At 37.9% G+C, this 22,571-nt stretch overlaps 1 protein-coding gene across 1 annotated transcript; it reads right to left on the bottom strand.

The window, feature by feature from the left end:
- Positions 1 to 3,029: 3,029 nt before the first annotated feature.
- Positions 3,030 to 21,281, bottom strand: UBA2 (ubiquitin like modifier activating enzyme 2). Its single transcript, XM_075040035.1, has 17 exons — positions 21,040 to 21,281; positions 17,042 to 17,125; positions 16,705 to 16,775; positions 15,502 to 15,566; positions 14,922 to 15,022; positions 14,643 to 14,764; positions 13,918 to 13,985; positions 11,431 to 11,552; positions 10,447 to 10,546; positions 9,701 to 9,861; positions 8,709 to 8,802; positions 8,497 to 8,609; positions 7,875 to 8,030; positions 7,206 to 7,302; positions 6,476 to 6,581; positions 5,544 to 5,680; positions 3,030 to 4,116 (listed from the first exon to the last, which is right to left on the bottom strand). The coding sequence occupies exons 1-17, from the start codon at positions 21,181 to 21,183 to the stop codon at positions 3,935 to 3,937; spliced, it is 1,923 nt and encodes a 640-aa protein (XP_074896136.1). The 5' UTR covers positions 21,184 to 21,281; the 3' UTR covers positions 3,030 to 3,934.
- Positions 21,282 to 22,571: the final 1,290 nt, after the last annotated feature.

Here is a 22,571-nt window from a genome sequence, read left to right as displayed (position 1 = left end):
ATTTTCCTTAATTCAGTATTTATTCAGTTTTCTAATCCAAATTGAAAATTTTGGGGCAGTAGAGGTAAGACTTGAAAGAGAGATCAATGGTATATATGAACTGAACACAAGCCTATTTTATCTTCTGGGATCTAATAAATGGTTAGGACAAGGTCTTTGTTGGAAACTTGAAATGGCCCATCAATCTGCTTGCCAGCTCTCAGAGTCAATAGGCTAGGAAAGCATGCATCTCTCTCTGTGGTTCAACAATGAAATGGTTTCATGAAGTAAAATTGTCACATAGAACTACTACAAACATTAAATGGTTATCTACAGGTTAAGGTTGCTTTTTAGGAAATGGGCTGGTACAAGTCTGTCTGTCATGGCTCCAAAAGTGCTTTCTCCTGAACGGTTATCAGTTGCTCCTTGAGGGTGATTATCTAGATGCTCTGAGAATCAGGTTGCACTTCTGCTTTTTTGTTGTTATTGTTTTTTACAATAAAATTGTGGCAAAGTCATTACAAATTTCTTCACCGTAAGTCAGAGCAGCTTAATGAAATCTCTAGTTAACTGTTGTCTATCGATGGTGGTCAATATCCCTTTCCACGCTCTACTGCAGAAAAGGGATATTGAACTAATAGCATACAAAGACAGATACTAGATGCACTCTCAGCTGCGTTCAACTATGTGAAAATATTCCAGTATTCTTCTTGTCCTTTTCATACATGGCACTCAAATTCACTAAGTAAATAAAAAATACAAGTGTCAAGAATGAATTGTTACTACGAAAAGCAGCCAGAAAAGCTTATCTGCGTTACAGAAATTTGCATCAGTATAAACAAACAACTAGAGAATGCTGTGTGACAGAAGAGCCAATTTGTAGCACTGCAAATAGCAATTTGTAGACTGATTTAAAGAGCCTGGCTCAAAAATTGTTAGTGAAGACAGAGCCTACATCAGGGTTGCCAAGCTAAGGCACTGGGAAGAATTTCTCCTCCATTTTAACATTTACATCTTGTGTCTTCCAAATACACTTCCTTCCGTATCAATATGACTGCTATTAGGAGTTGAACAAATTGTCAGTTTAAAAGTGGCTTGCCTTTTTTTTAAATTATTTGAAAGCTTAATAAATGCTTCTATTTATAATTTGCTCTCAAGGGCAAGAGAAAGTTTAAGTTGGAAAATTCTACATTAATACAATATTGGCCAATTAGGGACATTCATAGTCCATCAGTTCTGAAAAGCAGTTTTTCATTTAGCACAGAAGCAGTTTGCATTTTTAGTGCATCATTCAGCATTGCCAAACTTAACAAGAACTGAATAGAACAGCTGACGCTATATGAACAGTCTGTCACACGTTCTACAGAAGCAGCCTGTGTAAAGAAAATATATTAAAAATCATACAGTTTGAAGCATTTTACAGGAAGGATCTAGGAGCATTTTTTGTCCTTCTAACTACTTACTACCCAGCCAAGAGCAGCACAATTGCATCTCCTAAATACATCAAGATGTAATTGCTTATGTAGTTAAATTCTAGACTACCTTTCATGCTGCAAGCCAAATGATGATGCATTGTTAAAATTACTTAATGCTTCTCTAAAACTTAACCTAACCAGTGTCCTGCAGTGGCACCCCTCCCATCTAAGATACAATGCCTGATTAATTCTGATCATTTTTGCGATCTGACCTTATTGACAGAGTTGTCTACTGCCCTAAAAAACTAGTATGAGTATCTTCTTGGACAGCAGCATCCCAAATACTGAAGAAATCATTTGGGTACTGTCATCTTACGCTGTTAACACTAACAACTTAAGGAGTAGAAGCCAGCGAGACTGAATAGCTCCCCACGTCTTTTTCACCCCCAAAACTGTTGGTATTGCTTATTATTTCGATGCAGCTCATATACCACTCAACTTCCAAGTCATGAACACTCTCAACTTCAGTAAAACTAATACAATAAAGTTACCAGAATTATGGTTTCTGTTGTTAAAATAACCAAAAAAGACTTAGAAAGCTAAATTCCTGTATACCAACCAGTACCAGCAGGGAAATTTCTCTGGTAGCGAGTGAGATAGGATCACACTATCTTAGACACATTACACATGCCATCAGCTTAGATAAAGCTTTCTCACGTCACAATGAGAAACACATATTATTACACAGATAACAAGCTATTTGACATCCAATTTAATAAACCAATAATTTTAGTTCTAGTAAAGTTTAAAAAAAGAAAATATTGTCCTTAATTTTTGGAAGATGTAATCAGACAAATTCTAGCGCTTCAACTGTTTATGGCAGGAACTAGAGAAGCTTCCCACTGTAGCACTGAAAATCCTTTCTGTAGCACCTCTTATTTACATCTTTACCTCTCAGTCTTCACTCACCCTGGTCAAGAAGCAACTAACTCAAAAGGATTTAATTTCACGGTGGAGTATTACGCCTCCGAACAAGCCATTGCATATGACTATTACTACCTAAAAGGAGAGAGAAAACATTAATTGCATCGTAGAATCGTAGTTTCGCACTGCGTAGGCAATTTAACACTGATGACAAGCTGACCTTTGTACTAGGCAGAACCAGATGCAGGAACCACAACCTAAAAAGGTGCTTTTTTTTTTTTTTTTTTTACATTCTCCTTCTATACAGTTAACATCTTGTTTAAAATTCATTCAGCTTGCAAACTTAACAGAATAAATTCTGTCTGCTCAATTTCTCTGCTCTGTAAGGCTAACTCTGTATACTTATCTATTAATAGAAGCAGTTTTGGTTCACTAAGTTGGAAAGTAATTTCAGTACAGTGACAGAAATGGCTGATTAACACATTCTAAGAATCAACACTGACAGTTTTGAGAGCTACCAAAGTAGTTAAACAAATGCAGTAGGTTTTAACATACTGATTCTAAACATTGCGCGTTTGTCCTATGCACAAAGTGTAATGTATAAAAGATGAGTACTTTCCTCTTTCTGAAGGCATGAGATTGTGAAAACACGTGTGTGGTGGTGCAAATGCTCCAACTGAAGAGGCCAATAATTGATTGTCCAAGAAAAAAACCATTCACAAAAGTTTTATTAAAAAAATTCCCCTTTCACCTCAAACAAGTGAAGCTTAAGTTCTGTACTACTAGATTATGTTTAGAAAAATGAAAATAATACAGTAATTTTTGAAGGCTATACATTGTAAAATCCCATTAAGTCAGCATAAACTTGGACTGTGCAAGCAAATATAGCAAGTATTTCAGATGTCATTTATTTGGTCCATCAGATGTACAGTATAGTAGTAGTATCTGAGTTTACAAAACATCAAATATAAATAACCTGAAACTGTAACAATACACAAAAATTTGCTTCTTACATTGACATACCAGGCAGTACGAGCTGAAAAACTTGAGTAAATTAACAGTTTTACAGTAATGTACATAGTGCCAGTTGAACTTCAAGAACACTGTTAAAACATGGCACTAATTTGCTTTATTGAATTTTCTTCTTTACTTGTTCAGGATGTGAAAAATATTTAGGACTAGGCTAAAAATATTCTTCTTCAAGCAAAAAAATAAAAATGTAGTTACTTAAAATCTGAGCATCAGATGATGACCCTTTACTAAACAAAAGCAGGTTTTTTTATCCTATTGAATTATACCAAAGAGGTATTTACACAAAAATAACATGCTTTTTTCATGACTGTTTAAGCAAATACTCATCTGTAAGTATTTACAAACTATGTTTCTACTACATTTAATATATGGAATTAATATGGAAAAACTTCTGAAAAAGTCTATTGAGATGAGAGCTTTATCATCAAGAGAAAGACACAAATTATTTAAGCCAGTGGTTTGGTATTCACTTGGAACAAAGGCCTTAAAATTAGGCTAGTTCTGGACATTTTTCACATCCCAACATAATATGCTGTTACTGTATTACATTACCCAAATCATTTTGTCAAGGGGCATTTGCATGTTCAGTCTAATGCTATAATTTCATCTTGATCTTCTGTCTGCTCAGTACGCACTCTCTTTGTACTGACGCACTCTTTATCTTCTAGTTTTCTCTTGCGGCTTTTGTTTTCCATATCATCATCAACATTGCTTGAAGTACCTTCATCTTCAGAATCAACAATCAATAGATCGTCTTGATCTGGGGCTGCAAAATACACATTTTAAATTCAAATGGATACTGTAAAGATAATCTACTCTCAACCCAAATTTCATACATAAAAATGTCTCTAATACAACAAATATGTCCTGGAGCAGTTTTTATCCATTCATTCAACTGCCAGAGTGTTTTGAATTTCTCTGAAATCAGTATAAAATAGGCTTGTCACATGGTTATTCCCTCTTCACTAGAGGTATGAAAAATATTGCAGTAACCCAAAAGTATGGGAAATGCATTAGTTCACACGATTTTTGTTTTCCATGTACAAAATAGAAGTTGCGCGCTATCTGCAGCAGTCCTTGAGAAAAGAACTTTTACACACACTGAGCTGTAGAGTCTAGCCGCTCCTTTCACTACTGCATTCAACAGAACTCCCACTAGAAGCCATGCTCCATGAGAGAGAACATGGAGAGAGGGAGAAGTGGAAGGGTGAGCCAACTTAAAGAACTAAAGGATAACAATGGGTAGTATAAAGAAGGGAAAATAGAACCAAATGTGAACTCAAAACATCTAGTGGATCTTGTTTGTTTTGAAGTACAAATTCACTGTAAAAATTAATTTTATGCTAGTTTTTTAATATAATTTGAAATAAATTTTAGCAATACTCTTAACATTTAGGCTCCCCTGAAACAAGAGGCAAGTGGGAGTGACTACATACCTGTGGCACGTATCTTAAATAGGACTATCTGACGGGCAAAGGAACATCATCCAAAAGTGCAAGACAGAGCTACAGATATCTAACTTATATCCGTCACAACAAGTATTCAGATTCATACACTATCCCTACAAAACAGTGTGACGTTTCCAGTACATTAGCCTTCAGTGCTTAAGAAACCCATATTCATTTAAGTTGAACTATTTTGAGTATGTTCAAATAAACACTCTACGTTAGGAGGGTGATGGTACTTCTTCCGGGATAGCAAATACTATTTTCTTCCCCTGCTTTGTTTGGTAGGTGAAGAACAATTATTTTGTAAGCAGATAATAAATTAAAAAAATAAAACATGATCAAAAGACATCCACAAAGTAATTTTTAATCTGTAGGGAGAAAGTGACAAATTTGGTTTATTCTTTTTTGTCAAGCAATAGCATGACCATCAGATTGAATGGGTCTAACTTTATTTAAATCACTGTGCAAACGATACACTTAAGACACCCCACCAAGCCCTTGTGCGTTAAATACAATTTCAAGGTCTATTTACTGTAAACCTTTTAACAATCTTAAATGTGCATTTTGTAACAATCGTAAATGTGCATTTTTCTATTTAATATTATATTTATACACAGAGGCAACTTAAATGACATTTATTTCATTTTGGCAAAGTTAAGTCATAAAAGTGAAGACAACTATTTTAATTGGACTGCACTATTAAAAGATTATTTTGTTTTATTTAATATTGATTACTGTTATTTACCTGTTGATGTTGACGGCTGTGCTCCATCATCGCTACCATTGGTAATGTTCTTGGATGTTGGTTCTGATGGTTTAGGGCCAACTTTTTCAGGGGTATCACCAACAACTTCAAATTCTACATCTTTTTCTAGGTCTTCACTGCAGAAAAAATACATATGCTTTTAAACAACCAGGTGAAAATAAAAACCTGTCTTTTTCACAAAGAAAGTATATAATTCAAGTATTAGAGCACACTGTAACTATGACAAAATGAGAAAAACATATTAAAAGAAAGGAAAACCTGTTCAGTCCTCCTTTATAATTTATGCTTTGTCTGTTCATAAACACTGTTCTACCCAGTGCCATGGCTTAAAATGCTTAGGAATGAGAAAAATCATTACCTGAGCTTACCTTTCTTCCTCAATGTCACATTCCTATTCTTACTGAAAGTGCAGTGTGTTAATTTACTGTATATAATGTTTATTACTTATCCAGGGTTAAATACACAGACCAATGAGTTCAAAGTGACTTCTATTTGCCTTGCTGTATCTGAACACAGGTAGTCAAACAGAGGACCTACCACTCCAGCAGGCTAGGGGGGGGTTGCCCTTTTTTATTTTGTTTTGGTTTTTAAATGGCAGTTTCTCACTTGTTGGCTGCCTCAAAAGTAAATTTGGTTTTGCACTGTATTTTTATGCTGTGTAATGACAAATTATTCAAATAAATTTTCCAATTATTGTGTAAAAAACCAAACCAAAACCACAACAAAAAACAAATCAAAACAAACCAAAACCCCCTAAACTCTATAAATTCATAAAAAATAACAATTCCTCTTTTACCTCTATTGTTTTCTTTCTGCAGCTTTATCTTTGAGCTTTATTGATGAATTTAAAATTCTGAGTTGGAAATTCCCTGTGGAACTGTTCTACATGTATACACAAAAATAATCCTTACCTATGAAGCACATTGATTAACAGTGTATAGTCCTGGAGGAAATCATCTGCTTGTAGTCGAGTGCCATTTCGAATTCCAAAGTCTGATAATTTCCTGTGGTTATTTGCTAGAAAAATAGTGAAAAACTACAGTGTATACAGCTACTTATATAAAGATCCTTTACACCTGAATAAATACAATGAAATGAGTACTCCAGAAGTTTTACGTAGAAACATAAGATGAACATTTATTAGCTATATTTAAAGTAAAACCTGACATTTAAGCCTATCAGGAGTTAAAACTACTTATGTTTGATTTATTTACCCCTCATGCATCATGTTCAAGCACTTCACTATTATTACATTTAGGAACATTTTGGAGATAGTATTTGTATTACAACAGTACCTACAAGCATCATAAAAAGACCACAATCTAAGAACAGGAAAATGAACAGGACTTGTAAACAGAGGAAGATAACTGGTGCACTTTTATAGCTGAATATCTATTCTTGAAAGGAATCTTGACACTCCAGGTGAAAAGTACTTTATACAGGAAAGCTGAACTGGACTTGCAGGCTTGTAGACAATACCACTAGCTATTCCTGAGCCACTTAAACACTTGCAAATCCAGTCCTCTTCAAATATTAGTCTACAGGATGAACACTAGAACATTTGCTATACTTCCATTCTGTGTATTTTGGTTTCTTCCTAGTTTTTATCTACTCTTATCTAAAAGGCTTCAGTATGCATACCTTCTGTTTCTCCTTCTTCTGAAGAGATAAGAATAGTTCCTTTTCCATCATCTATTTGTACATCTGGTGCTACCATAGCAAATTTTTCTTTCACTATCTGAAAAGACAAATATGATTATTTATCAATATCTGACTTAAAAACACTTATAAAAGGAAAAAACTTGAATTATGTTGATTTTCTTATCCTGGCTCATTTTCAGGCATCTCCTGAGAGTGTATACTTTTTTTTTTTTTTTTTTTACTTCCATGAACAAAATAATTGTATTGTTGCTGTCTGAAGCCTACAGGTTCAAAAACAATGAAAAATTTTTTAGTATAATTCATAAAATGACAGAATTACAAATCAGTTGTGACTATGCAACTGTAATGTGGCTACTGAACTATTCAACCAAAATACAAATTTAGTTTTTCACTGTTGGATATGAATAGGCTTTAAAACCACCAAAAAGTTACAAAATACAAACATTTTTTCACAAGATACACAAGCACACATGAGCAAGAAGCATACTGGCTAATAATCTAGCTCTTCTTGTAGCTGAGGGAAGTGCAAAATGTAGAGCAAATATAAACAGCTGATGTTCCGTCAAAATATACTGAACAAAAACCTAACTTTAATAATTTATAGTACTAGAATAAAAATGAAAGCTGTAGCTAATATTGAAGATTTACCTTATCCTGGAGTGTTAACACAGTAACTTTGTGTACATTAAGTTTCACAGTCACTTCTGGCTTGCTTGCACATACATAACAGTTAGGATTTGGTGGATCCAAAGCACAGGGAACCAATAGCTTCTTTCTGGGATTTGGCTGCTTGTTCAGAAAAATCTTGAAGACAGACAAGAACAAAACAAGTTATTCTGTAAGTAATAGCACTCATAAAACCTGTTTTCGTACAGATTTACTCTCTTAGTCTCACAGGTTTTCCTGTTCCCTAATCCTCTTTGACATGCCTGCTGAACAGGAGAAAAATGCATATTAACAGCCAGTCTGCAATGACACCTGTGCTGACTGACCAGCTATTGCCAAACAGATCTGTAACATGAAACAACCATGTTCAAGTGATGTCAGTCTGGTTCTCTCTCCTATCCAGCAGCCAATTTTCATTAAATCAGAGGAACTTAATGATCCTTGAGACTCCCACTTCTCTTTTCATCGTGGCTAAAAGTTCCCAGCACATTCAGAATCTACTGAAGCAGCAAGTGAGACAGTAAAACTACTCAAAGCAGGTTAAATGTGACTTTTAAACAAATAATAAATAACAAGAAAGTAAAAGTATCTTATTCCCACTTACCGTTCTACACTGATCTATTTTTCCTGATAAAATCTTCAAACCCTCCAGCACTATCAGACCAGCTATTACTGCATTAGTAGTAGCTATAGCTGGGATAATATTTCCTGCCATTGCTGCAAAATAAGCAAGAGTATGCAGATTTTTAACAGTAAATGAAAACAAGAAGTTTAGATTATTATTTAAAATAAAACAATGTTATATTCTATCCTTACACTTGATATCAAATCTGCTCTTCATATTCATACTGAAAACATGCATCCTGAGATTCGCAGCAGAAGTGACAAAATCCATTGCAGAAGGGTCATCCTGACAAGAAGTTAATACAAAAAGTATTTAAAAATCAGATTATTCATTGGAAAAAGTTTGCAACACATGGCTCCTAAAACCTTAAAAACAGAAAGTTAAAAAAGTCTGCACAATATTCCATTTCAAAGTCAATATACTTCCTCTTTTATGTTTAGACAGAGCAGTAATACTTTAAATAGACATGTTTAGAAATCGTACTTAGTATTTTAATAGTGAATTAGTGTATCAGTATTAATAGAATGCCTTGTATGTTCAAAATAATGTCTAAATCCTAAATCTTACCATGTTTTATGCTCAGTTTCAAAAATTGGTGTTTCAGAAAGAAGTATTTTTACTATTTGTTGTAATACTATTTTGTCCCCCCTATATTTACAAACTAATTTTTTTTTTTCTTATTGCAAATGACAACTGACTGCTGGAAGATTACACTGTCTCTGGTGCTAAAAAAGAAAATTCTTTTCTTGCCTTTCTTCAGCAAAACTCATAATATAATACATACCTATCGTCAGAGCTAACTACTATGGACAACTCAGTAGAACTCTAGCTACCAACCACTGTATAAGAGCATGTTTTAGAGAAAGCTAAAAAGGAAAAAATGGAGTTGCATTATTAGAATATTTTAAAAAATAAAAATATGAAAAATACTTCTGAAGTTGTGCTATTTAAAGTTGGTGAATTAAGTTATTTTACATCACAATAGTTAATCCTTACGCTCAGTGAGTTATAAAATATAGCATTTATAGTATATATTTGTTTCCATATGGAAAGTCCTTTCAGTGAGGTGCCAGACATTTTTGTTCTAAGTAGTACTATTCTGGAATGAAACTGAGTGAGTCCAATTCATATTTGTACTACATATGTAGAATATAACTGGTTCCTATGTATTTGGCAAACTAACCTTATCCCATATAAGCTCTGCTCCATCACCCTTCTCAGCCAGGTGAAGTCTCAGGGTTTCAACACTCTTTGAAAATAAGTGTGCATAGCTCTTGACATCGAGAACCTGCTGATCCTTCAAGACTGCAGAGGATTCATTTTGTTGGTCAGATATGTTTTTCTCTTTGGGAAAGGAAAAAAAAAGAAAATTAAGATCAGGAATACTCATAAATCCCACATAAGTTCTCTCAAAGAGCTAAGAATTTTCCAATTTCAGCAAAATTAAGTATTTTCTAAATCAAAGAACAATATCCTTAAACTACAGTAGCCCAAACATTTTACAACAAATCTGCATTTAGAACTGCAACTATAGCTGTTGTCTAGACATCAATTGTCTAGACATGCACAAATTACAACAAATGTACATTTTCAGCAAAACGCAGCTTTCAGAGATAAATGTATCAGTGCTCATGGTAAGGTCTCCTAGAATAAGCTGACATGCAATTCACATTTTATTTCATGAAATTCACATTTCATTTTGTGAAATGTGACTTTTCTACAGCCAGTACTAAGTATCTAAAATAACAATTGCAAAGCAGTTTTAGAAAAACCATTTTCTATATAGAGAAATTTAAAATCTTCAGGAATCACAAAGGATTTCATGTTATCAGTACTCAACTGTGACAGTGAAAATGTACATATCACAGAGATGCATTAGCAAACAGCAAGTATGACTTACAAATACACAGTGGGAGGAGGGACAATTACCTTGATTTTGTACCTCAGCCCAGTCCAGTGGCACTGGAGGCTTTCTTTTCCTCCACAGCTTATCCATTGTCAGCAGATATCTAATGTCATCTTTGAAAAGCTAGGAAACATTAAATAAAACAAACCCCAAAAAACATTAGAATGAAAGGGGGGAAAAAAAAGGACATACTTTATTTTTACATTTGCTGTGAAACTGAAAAATCAGCATTAGATCTATGAGATTTTGCTTTTCTTCTTGAAAATATTTTCAACCACGTAAATAAAAATCAAACTCCACAGGAGGGAAAAAAACCCAGATTCGAAAAACTTCTTATTCCCCATTCTCTAACACTTATTGCATAAAGCAGACACAGCTCTGATTAATCTGGGGGGGGGGGGGGGGGGGGGGATAAAGTAAAAATCAAGAAACAATAGTCCAAGCAGTGGGTTCCTGCACCTACTGAAGCCATCACTATAGCTCTTTGTATACTCTCCCTGAGATACTCTTACCTACATGCCAATGAATCTCCAGATTAAAGTTATTACTACGTATCAACATTACATTCTATACTAATTTCCTCTATTTATCCACTTTCAGCAACTATTTATAAAGAAAACTCCAAAACCGGTTTGTATTTTCTTATGCCAGAGCCTGATTATACACAGAAGATGACTGATAGCTTTTAGATCCTCAGATTGGTTCTGATTATGCCCAGTGAAACTCCTACATAATTCAACTTTACCTCTTCATATTAAAAGTAATTCAAATTAAGTTTTTTCTGTACAGCATGGACAAGCTGCTGAAGCCGTCTGTACAGATGCAGATGGAATGCCGTAAAACAAGCAAGTGTTGTAAAAGACCAACGCTACAGCAAAACTGCTGCAAGTCATAACATAACTGCATAACTGATGGCTATCATTAGGTATCCAAACTGGGTTTTGACCCAACTTTAAAGTACCTCATACACTTCAGATAAAGACATTTATTGAGGGTAAAGAAGATACCTTAGTAAAAAGTTTAACTGGATCGTATCCTGTTGATTTAGCCCACTCCTTAGTTGAAACACGTTTAATCTCACCATCTTCATTGGATGCTCGTGCTCTGGCTTCTGCTTCTGCTGGCTCCCCTTTTAATAAAGTGTTAACCAATATTTTAATTCAAAAAAAGGAAAATCACATCCAAATATTTCCCTAGAGTCAATAATCAAAATTATACAGGGTCCATAAAATGGCTTTACTGCGCCCAACAAAAGCTGAATCAGACACAGTGCAACTACTCCTGTTTGCTTCTGCAACTGCAACTCACTAGTTTAACTTGATGTTACCTAACTCCTTTATTGGCAGAAACAGTGAACAATTGTTTCCTATTAATTTTCTCCACATAATGTTGTGATTTCGTAAATGTCTAACCATCCCCTTTTAGTAGTCTCTCTTCCTGGCTGAAAAGTCTTAGTTTGGTTAGAACTTCAACACACACACACGCAAAAAAAAAAAAAAAAAAATCAGCTTCCTACCTCTGGTTATTCCTATACAAAAAAATTCCATGCATACAGATGCTATTCATTTTGTGTTTCCTTCCCAGTCACATCCAGCAATTGCTATCGTGATTCCTAATAAGCAGCAGGTTGATGTTTTTATAAAACTATTAACATCTTGACCAAATGAGAAAAAAATAAATTCAGAGACCGTAACTTTATATGTAAATTTGTGAACGTTTCCCCCCTTTCACCAATGCATCATTTCATGTTTATCTGCACCAAATCTACCTAACATCTCACTGCCCAGTCATTCTGTATTGTGAAGCTTTCTACTACTTTTTGCAGTTAGTCCTCATCTTTACTGCTCTGAGTGACTTTGCTTCATCATGTATGCTGAACAGCACTGGTCTGATCCCCAGTCTGACACACTCCTCTAATCACCATTTATCTCTATGATTTAAGTAGTTTATCCACTTCAGGATCTTCATCCTTTTTTTCCCTGTGGCTGCTTAGCTCCTTCAGGTTCCTTAAAAAAAGTTTTTGAGTGCCCCCTGCAGATTCAAAACAGCATAAACGAAATATGCTTGTCCACAGGTTTGCTGATTCCTTCAAAGGACCTGCAGCGCTATGCAAGGCACAACTTCCCTTTACTAAGTTTGCATTGCCTCTTCCCTGATACACCCTGTATATCCACTGATTCTAAACAGCATTGTCGCTACAGACAGTTTACTCACTACAGACATGAGGCTACAGCTCCAGCCTTCCTATAATTGCCCTGATACCTTTGTTTAAATAAGTGGCGTTGTGTCTGCTACTTTCCAAGTATTCCAGCAGCAGTTGATTTAACTGAATTTATATGCCATTTTTTTTGAGACAGAGCTATTTCATTCTGCACTTCCTGTAGGAACAACCTGTCGGGTGATCACTATCTAATGTTCGGAGAATCTGAAAAGTTGGAGGATCCTCTAAGCTCCCTCTGCCAAGTCCATTCATCTATCAATGGATCCAAAAGAAGCAATGATGCTTATTCCCCTTCACAGTAACTATGATTACTGTCCTTACAGAAAAATACTGAATAGCTGCAAAAACATTACTCAAAACGGGCATATTTCCTATGTAGATTAACATTGAAGTGCTTCGGGCTAGAAGGGTTCAAACACAATCCCTGTATTTCCTTGCAATCCCTCAGTTAGGAGTGGAAAATGCAGAGTGACTACAAATATCATTCAGTTCTCAGTCTGCAGTTCAAAAGACAAGCCTCCCAGCTGCAGGGAAGGAAGTGCTCCATCAAATCCAAATACATAGGAAGAAAAAAGGCCACCCTGTGAAGATCAGTTATGTTTAATTTACACTTCAAGCTTACTTTTCACTTCAAGTTTCTGTGCACATGGGGAAGACTGTTCACTGCACAGGGAACAGGAGTATCCAAACAGATACAAGCCTATTCATCTAAATCATATATTTTACACCTGGATGTGTTAACTGGAACTTTACGACTAGCGAGTGTACTGTGTTCCTCACAACTGTTCTACCCACGCTGAGAACAATTAGTGAATGCCAGTGACCCATCTTACACTGTATTAAAAAGTTTTCACAACAGCTGAAGTAATCATTTTAATAATGTTTTAGGCTGCCCACAAATGCCACAGTTCCAACAAGTGAAACTATTAAACTGTTGTCATTTTGAAGAGTATTTTTTGCGCATTACCCACACAAAAACCTCTGCTATGCACTACGCATCAAGTTGACTAAAAACACTGAAATTGTTTCAAATATCTAATAAGTGTCAGTGTGAGGGAACTAAATTATGCACAGTGTGCATGAAGGTCTGTAAGGGAAACTACTGCTAACATACCCCAAACTCTTGTTATCCAAGGGTACAGTAAATGGAATCCTCTTAAAAAGAAAATGGAGCTGAACCCTCTACCCTTAAGAAATGTACAGAAACAAGTCATAATCTCTGAAATAGAACATTTCAGTAACAGGGTAAGCTATGAGGTTATATCACACTCACAGGCAGCTTCAGGATCAGCTCTGTCAGGAGAGACTTCTTGATCAGCATCTTCTTCTCCAAACAGCTGGCTATGTAATAATTAAGAACAAGAACACAACACTAGAATTCCAACACATCTGGTTAAAGACTGAAATATTTGCTAACGGATATATATCCACTTTAGAATTCTTGCTATCAGAGTGTCTCTTCATACATTGCTTTTTAAATTGTTGGGATTCATCACGTGTGAACTTAACACTGATGACACAAAACGTCCAATACAAAAATGAATTTAGCAAAATGGTTCTGTATAACTCACTCAATAGTTCACCTAGCCTTATATTTACATTGCAGTACTGAATAGATTGCTTATAACCCTCCAAGATCCAAGCAAACTTTACATCTATTTATACATGCATTAAACTGAAAAATGTGTTAACTTCACACAAAGGTGAAGAATAAAGTACGGTCAGCCTACACTGCTGCGCCAAACTACTCTGCCAGATTTTCTGTGATATATGAACAAGGCCTAAGTACTAACCAACCTTCCATCTTTATATTAAAAGAAAAAAAAAACACCCCACCCCAAAAACCAGGTCAAAGAACTGGAGGCTTTTGCTGTAATTCACATTAATTAACCCCCTTCCCCCCAAAGCGCATGTTTGCTTTATTTCTCGGTCTGTAGGTTTAGAAACCAGAAGAGTGAACCACAGTACCTATTTTCTTTTTTAAAAAAAATCACTTACTTGAACAAATACTTAGCCCACACAATGCAATGGATAGGTTCCGATGGCGTATTTCGGATTGTGCAGCCTGGAAAAGTCTTCTGAGTTGGTTTAGGATGACATTCGTAACATTCTGTCACTCCCTGGTGAAAAGCGAAATATTTGTCACACTGTGAAGGCTACTGATAGTATATCCTATTACCAGATGAACTGTAACTGTATCTCAAAACACCCAACTCCCTGTTGTCTAGAGCGCCAATGATTTAAACTTAAAGCAACAAGAGTAATACACAGCCTAACCTTTTTAATAACTGTGACTTGTCCAAGGTAACCTGCAGTTCCACTCTCTATAAGAGGAACATCAGCAGCCAGACACATCCTGTTCACATGGTTGCGGGCAGCTGCAAATCAAGAGTTTTAAAGAAAAATTTGAATAATTAGAAAAAAAAACAGTTTTACTTCTTCAAATTCAAGGTAGCCTCCTAAGCAAACATTTATCCTTAATCTGTCTTATTTCATTATAGAGCACTACGCCTTTTCACAAAGTCAATTTCGCAATTAACACAAAATATATCAACGCTATTACATATAGCAAACTCAACTGAATAAAATTACATAGGTACACACAATACTTATCAGATCCCATAAAGCAACAACATAGCAGTTAATGTTTACTTTCAAAACACCTGTAAAAGCACTAACTACCCTTTCAAGGTTCTAGTGAAGCACACAAGCATTAGTCAAACTACAGATGGGTTAAGAGGATACTTGTTATTTAACTGACACTGCAGAAGTACTAGAGTAGAACACATGAAAATTGTTTCTATGAACAAGCAACAGTATTTTCATCTCCAATACAAAATCATAGTGAAAACTTCACCTCTGTTATCCAGAGCATTCATAACCAACGTAAACTGGCGGAAGAACTCTACGTTATAGTCAGGGCTACAGAAAAGAAAAACAATACTCAAAATGGCTTATCAAAGTTGTTGGTTATTATGCCACAACAGAAACTATACACATGCAAAGGGTGGATTGATGTTCGTGTGGTAAATTACACATATTATACATTTACTGCTAGCCTTTAACTGCCCCATTTGTCTTCTGCCCATTTTAAAGCTGGGTGAAAACATGAATTTTATGCTGCTGGAAGGAAGTTATTGCAATTAGTACTAATTTGACCAATGAAACAGGCAGACAACGAAAAAGTGATTATACTGCTCTGACCTAATGAGTAAATTGGCTGAGCTGTGGTAACTGACCTTAAAAACCATCAGCTGAGGCTAAAACATGCACACTGTAATTACCATAGCTCATCAGACTGTTGATAATTCATTATACTGTGATAGCGCAATTGGTTTGATCGTGCCTCCATACCCTTAGGAGCCAAGACATGGGATTTTAAAATCTTGATGCTTTATTATCTTTACATTATATTTTTCTGATTTAAAGAAGGTGGCAAAGAAGAGAGAATAAAGAGGAAACAGGATTAACGGTTTTACAGTTTCAGGAGAAGGATGCAATGAGTCAGTGTTTCAGTGGCTAATGGCAACATCAGAGTTCAAACCTTAATATTACAGAATATCAATTTTTAAGAAGCTGGACAAATATAAATTAAAACATGGGAAACAGCTAATGAAAGTTTACATAATATTTTACTCATTGGTTATGGATCATAAAGACTAAATTTTAACAGTTTGGGGCATATATAAATGATACTCAGTTACCTACAGGCACACAAAGGACTTAATTTTTTTAATCACAGACTCAACATTCACATTCATTCTATCTAATCATTGCTTAAGACATCAGGGCATCTTTACAGTGTAGAAACTTATAGAGTAAATATTACTAATAAAATGAAAAATAGACACAAGCAAATGACTACAGCTTACTACCAGAGCTTAAGAAAACTCATGCAAAATCCACACTCCCACTCGGGTGTGTGGTACTCTCTTATTTACAGCTATTTCTTCTTACTGCAGTAGCTTTGTAAAATATCTTAAAGCACACCATTGTAGCATTTAAATAACACAGTACTTGCAAATCAAAACATGTAATTAGAGCTTAAAAACAAACATACTTCATGATGCTATCATGGTAAGCTATAATATTAGCTTCTGGATAAAACTGTAACACGCTTTCCTTGGCAACCTAGAAATAAAAAAAAAACAAAAACAAAAAAAACCACTTATTATTTCTTTCTTCCTTCCTTCTAAAGATACTCGATACTCAACTGGTATCGAGTCTAAGTTGACTACCTTAAGATATTTAAATAATTTTATAATGAAATGTTGTGGATAGCCATGATCAACCAGCCAACACTTACCTCTTTCCAGTAGAAACAAAATTGTGACATGTGTCTAACACTGTCCATAAAATAATACTAAGTAAGACTTGAGCTTTGACCTTTTCCTCACCTGTGATTTCGATCTTCCAACATGTTTCTTTTGAAACAAAAACTGCCTGTTGAGATTGCTGACATCAATAGTATCCAAATCAATCTATAAACACACAAGAGACAACCATTTCACTTTTACAGAAATAAAAGGAACAAAATCATTAACAGAGTTTGAAGCAAATGTAATTGACCAAAATGCATGAACTTTACAGATCCCTTTTCAGACCTGCATACAGGTGTTATGTCTGCACTACAGGAACTGTAGAGGCACAAATGATCACCTAATCATCTTCAGAAATCCATACATTTTAAATAATTACTTACAATAGAGCCATATGTCAAAAATTAGGGCTACATGACAACAAACTTTCTGAAGAAAGAGTCCCTACTAAAAACGCACATGAATTTTGACATACATTTGCACAGTCGTTAGTAGAAACTCAGTAACTGATTGTCCTATTTACCAGACAATAAAGATTTTAGTGAGAATTCATCAGGAGCACACTGTACATACTCAGAGGAGATACTGCAGAAATCTCTCTAGATAGGTCCAGTCAGACTCTACGTGGGACTAACCACCCTGAACGCTGGCTCTGTACCACATTTCCCCAAGGTCCAAGAAGACTACTCAGCAAACTAATTAGTATTTCTACTTTATATTTGAACATAGCTTTGAGCAACTGAATCAGTAAACTGAGGGCTGCATTGTCATCTAATTCATATACTGCAGGGCAAAAGCTTTTACTGTTTGTCACCAGGACTAACTGCTGAAGTGCATATTAAAAAATTATGAAGTCTACTTACAAAAAAAAAAAATCCAATCATGCAATCAAAACGTTTAAAAACATATACCACAGCACACCTGTGATGAACCACCTCAAAGGATGCCATGACTGCAATTCCCCTAACAGCCATGTTTCTATTAATATATGCACATGAACATCATAATTTCAAATGTCTTTATGTCCCACCACAAGAATTAAGATTTAATTAGAACTTTGAGAAGATTTATTCCTACCTTTGATGCCACTACTTTTGCTTTCATTAAACACTTCTCTCTCATCAACCACTCTTTAGAAATGCTCTCCTGTCCCTAACTTTTAACTAGGAGGGGAGACAATTTTCCTCACCCTCAGAGGTATTTATCCCAAATTCCCATAGATAATGCTGACATACTCAACATAGTAACGCTTTCAGCTATATGGAGAGTACTATCAGACTGACTGTGCAGTGTGAAGTTTAAACATGACCTACTAAGGGTATTCTCATATGCTTTTAATTTTATTAACCAAACTTGAATAACGAAAAAAGCATGCCACACAATTCTCATTGAAGATCCTTTGCATGCGAGATCCAAGCTCCAAGATTAAACTTCCCAATATTTTTAATTTAAGGATTAAGTTTTAATATACTAAGAACTGTAAATAGCTAAAGAGTTCTATTTAAACACTAAATAAAAGCACCTGTGGATATAGAGCAAACAGAAAATATAAAATGTTTTAGAAATGTGTTATAAAGCAGAGACTGTTAATCTTTATTGCCTGTAGTATCCTAGTAACTACCCATGGTCTTGTATCTTTTCATGAAAACGGTATTTGCATGAAAAAACATTTCTACCTCCTTTCCTTTCTCATCAGACACACTCAGAAAGCTTGCTTAGTGGTCCAAAGCCAAAAAGCCCAAGAACCTCAAGTGAAAATTAAGTGCATAATTCTATTAAAACTTCCACTACTCAGAAAGCTTTTAGTATTTTAACTGGAGATGATAACAAATGACATAAGCTACAACTGAAAACAGTACTACCAAGACCAAAAGAAACAGGGGAAGTTTTTCTCCACAGAGAATACTTGAGACCATTAGACCTCAACAGAAGCTTCAATCTAGCTAAGAATGATCATAATTCAACAGTTCTCTTTATTTTAATAACTTTTACACTGCTCCCATTTTTGTAAGTTAGAAGGAAAGGCCTCAGAACTTCCTAAGAACGTATATTGATGTTCTTAATTCAGACTTGCATTTTGAGTAATTTCATTTTGTTCTTCATTCATGAGGACAATTGCACTACCTTTCAACAAAGCATAGTTAATGAAATCACATATTTGTGAGTTATCTGGTATTCAAAAGTATTAGATTTTTGTTTTTAGTATCAATATTTTGGTTTAAAAATTTTCACAACTTATAAAAGTAAAAAGCATTTTCAGGTGTTCAAGTTTGTTAGTATTTAATTACCAAGGAAAACTCTCAACAATATCACAAACGTTGACAAAAGCAATTTATTCTCCTAATAGCGCATTTCCTCTTTGCTAACAATTTTCTTTTTGCTCTTACCTTGCCTTTTGCCCACCCACTCTGTATGTTATCAAAATGTTACTGTCTTGCATAAAACACTACCAATGATATTTTTAAATGAAGGTGGCCCTGCTCCAACATGTACTTAAGCTAATGGAGTCCAAGTTGGCCTTGAAAGACAATACAAAAAAATCAAACTATGATAAGTGAAACAATAAGCATACCCCAATGAGATTTATGCCTAATGACTAACTGGAAAATCAGAAGATATTAAACTCTTTCTATTATAACAGACTACAGGAATCCACAAATGACACAGTAAGGTAGGGGAAAAAAAAAAAGAGGGTAAAAAACTGCAGAAAATACAGGCTTCCACTCTTCTGCATTGTTTACTTCACCAGTACGATGTTAAAATTGGACAGGCTCTCAGTGGCAGACTCAAATCAAAGGGACAATTTGGAATTGCACTTAAGCATACCCCACAAGTTTTAAAAAGTATTTCAGTAGAAAAGCCTGAGCTGTGTGAATAACAAGGCAAACCAGTAGCTATACTCTTCTACAAGCTGATATAGTTTTAGATAAGAGCTGTTTCTAATAAGCTCTGCTCAACAAGTCTGACTGTAAAAAAAAAATAAAAAAAACTTCTTGCAACTTGTGATACAAAACTCTCAGATGTGACTCCTGGCCAGGCACACACAAGTAAAAACGCATTCAAGGAAAAGGACCTGTGCTCTAGCTGGATTTGTACTCCTACGACTTCGTAAAACCATATACTTTTCACAACTACACTAAGAAATTAATAAAGATCTGGAAACTAGGCAATCAGAGTTTTGCTAACAGTATTTATCCCGTTTACACGACCACCCTCTCAATTCTGCCCTTCCTATACACATTCAGAGATTAGCATCAGGAAGCAAAAGTGAAAGCAACAGCCCGCGGGAAGCTACCGTGACCGGACTTCTAAGACTGACAGTTTTACAACTCGGTATCTAAAAATACAGTTCGCCTCCCACGTATTTTGTTTTTCGATGCGATCCAGCACCGGACCACTATCCGCAGCAGTAGCAAAGGCGGCATTAGGCAAAACTAAGACTTTAAGGAGCAATCAATCGCCGGGCAGCAAAAACATGGCACACCACCACCGTTTCCCAGGAGATTTCATCTACGGGCTCCCAAAGCGGCGCAGCCGCTCCGCCGCCGAGCGACGGCTGGACCCGCCGCTGAGCCGGGGGAGGCGGCCCGACCTCGGGGCGGCGGGAGGCGGCCCGACCTCGGGGCGGCGGGAGGCGGCCCCCCCTCTCCCCCTCCCGGCGCTCGCTCCGGCGGGCGGCCCGGGCACGGCAGCCCGGACACGGCGGTCCGCGGGGGGAAGCCCCGCGGGAGGCGGGGGCGCGGATGGCGCCGGCAGGCCGCAGCCCCTTTGTGGCGGAGCCCGTCCCCCGGCGGCAGGGGCGGCGCGGCGCGGGCGGCGCGGCAGCCTGGCCCGGCAGCTTTGGCGGGCCGGGAGCAGTTTGAAAACACGCAGACAATGCGGCGGGCGGGAGGGGCCGCGGCGGGCGCGGGGGCGCTGTGGCGGCGCGGCCCCGCCGCCCCGGCCTCCCTCAGGCCCCCGCCCCGCTCCCTGCCGCCCTACCCCCCGGCCCCGCCGGCCCCGGCCTCGGCCGCGCCGCCGCCCGCCGGCCCCTCGCCCGCCCCGGCCCCCGCCCCGGCCGCGGCCCCGGCCCGCACCACGTCGATGTTGCTGAAGCCGGTGAGCACCAGGTCCTTGAGGAGCTCGCAGCCGATGCCGCCGGCTCCCACCACCAAGAGCCGCGCCTGGGCCACGGCCTCCGCCAGCTCGCTGCGCAAGGGGCCCGACACCGGCACGGACATGACGGCGGGCGTGCGGGCGAACGACGGCGGCGGGAGCGACTCCGCGCGGCTCTCCTCAGCCGGGCCGCACTCCGGACAGCGAGCCCGGGCGAGACCAGAGCGGCCCGCGCCCGCAGCGCCCCCTGTCGGCGGGGAGGGCCGCGGCCCTCTCCCGCGCGCCGCCCAGGAAGGCAGCGGCGGAGCCGGAGCTCGGGCGGGACGGGGCGGCCGCGGCCGCCGGTTCGAGCCCCGCTCCCGCCGCCACCACCGCCGCCGCCGCCCGGGCCCCCGCAGGGCCGCCTCGGCTGGGGCCGTGGCTACGGCCCGACGCCGGGGGCAGCGCCTCGCCTCGCCGGAAAGCCGGCCCTCGCCTGTCTGCTGCAGCCGTCGGCTCTGCCACGGCTCGGCCCACAAACCGTGCGCTGGGCTACCTGCCACGGCTGGGGAACGGCACAGGCCGAGCACCCGTGGGGAGCACTGGCAGGATTCGAGGCGTAACGTCAGTTAGCCTCACTGAACAGGCTCGCCTCTAGAAGCTGACAGGGCAAGGTACAGTTCTTCCTTAAAAAAGCGGTTTTGCAAACACTTTCCACTATTTTAGCTCCCCCCCCCCACCGCCCCCCCCTTTTTTTTAAACCCACATTTTTAGTGCATTAATTTACACTGCAGCATTAAACCTGTACAAAAACCTTTAAGGACACTTACTTGAATTACTCCTCCATTAAGTCAATTGAAATACTGCAATTTGGCCTAAACCAACAGGGAACTCCACAGAAGAACTAGACTGTTTTAACTAAAGGAGCACGATGAGCCTGCGAGCGCTAGACTGCGCTAACAAGGGCAGGTGCCGTACCTACCCCACCATTCTGTACCTGTGAGAACAAAAGCACTAACAAAAACTCCCAGCTTTTCCCCATCCAAAGCAATGTGACTGTCAGAGCTCACCTGGCCATGAAAATGTAACTTATCCTTCACTGGAAAAACATATAGAAAAGCTTAATCATAGCAAGACTGTAGTGACAGCCACTGCCCACTGAATTTCCAATCTGTGGTTAAAACAAAACAGATCTGTTTTTTAAAAATCGAGCCTACATTAAGTTCTTCACTGCTAATAGTTTCTAAAAACTGGACCCTGTTCGGCTGATGAATGCTAACAGTATAACAGACTGCAATAAGACAACCTTTCTCCTCTACTGTCCTCTCCAAATGTTAAGTGTAACTAGAACCATGAAACAATCTCCGCGTAAACTTCTGTGCGTAACCAAAGTATGCAAGTTTTCTGCTGCCGCATTTTAGAGGCATGATAATATATACTTCAATCAGTTATTCTTGGAAATAAGGACAATGTCATCTAATGAGTTTCATTTTTCACCACATCTGAGGAAAATTCTGTTGCATAATTACACGCT

The sequence above is a fragment of the Buteo buteo genome, chromosome 11, assembly GCF_964188355.1.
Source record: "Buteo buteo chromosome 11, bButBut1.hap1.1, whole genome shotgun sequence".
In the NCBI taxonomy this organism is placed as follows: Eukaryota; Metazoa; Chordata; class Aves; order Accipitriformes; family Accipitridae; genus Buteo; species Buteo buteo.
The sequence above is the reverse complement of the archived record's forward strand: the minus strand, read 5'-3'. Positions and strand labels throughout refer to the sequence as shown.

Bases quoted from the DNA above. Each gene is read 5' to 3' on its own strand.
- UBA2 (XM_075040035.1), bottom strand. From the start codon at position 21,183: ATGTCCGTGCCGGTGTCGGGCCCCTTGCGCAGCGAGCTGGCGGAGGCC. The intron at 15,023-15,501 runs GTGAAGTTTTCA...CTTGATTTGCAG, and splicing joins GAATGCTCTGGATAACAGAG to CTGCCCGCAACCATGTGAAC. The intron at 4,117-5,543 runs GTAAATAACAGT...TGTATTTTGCAG, and splicing joins ACAGCCGTCAACATCAACAG to CCCCAGATCAAGACGATCTA.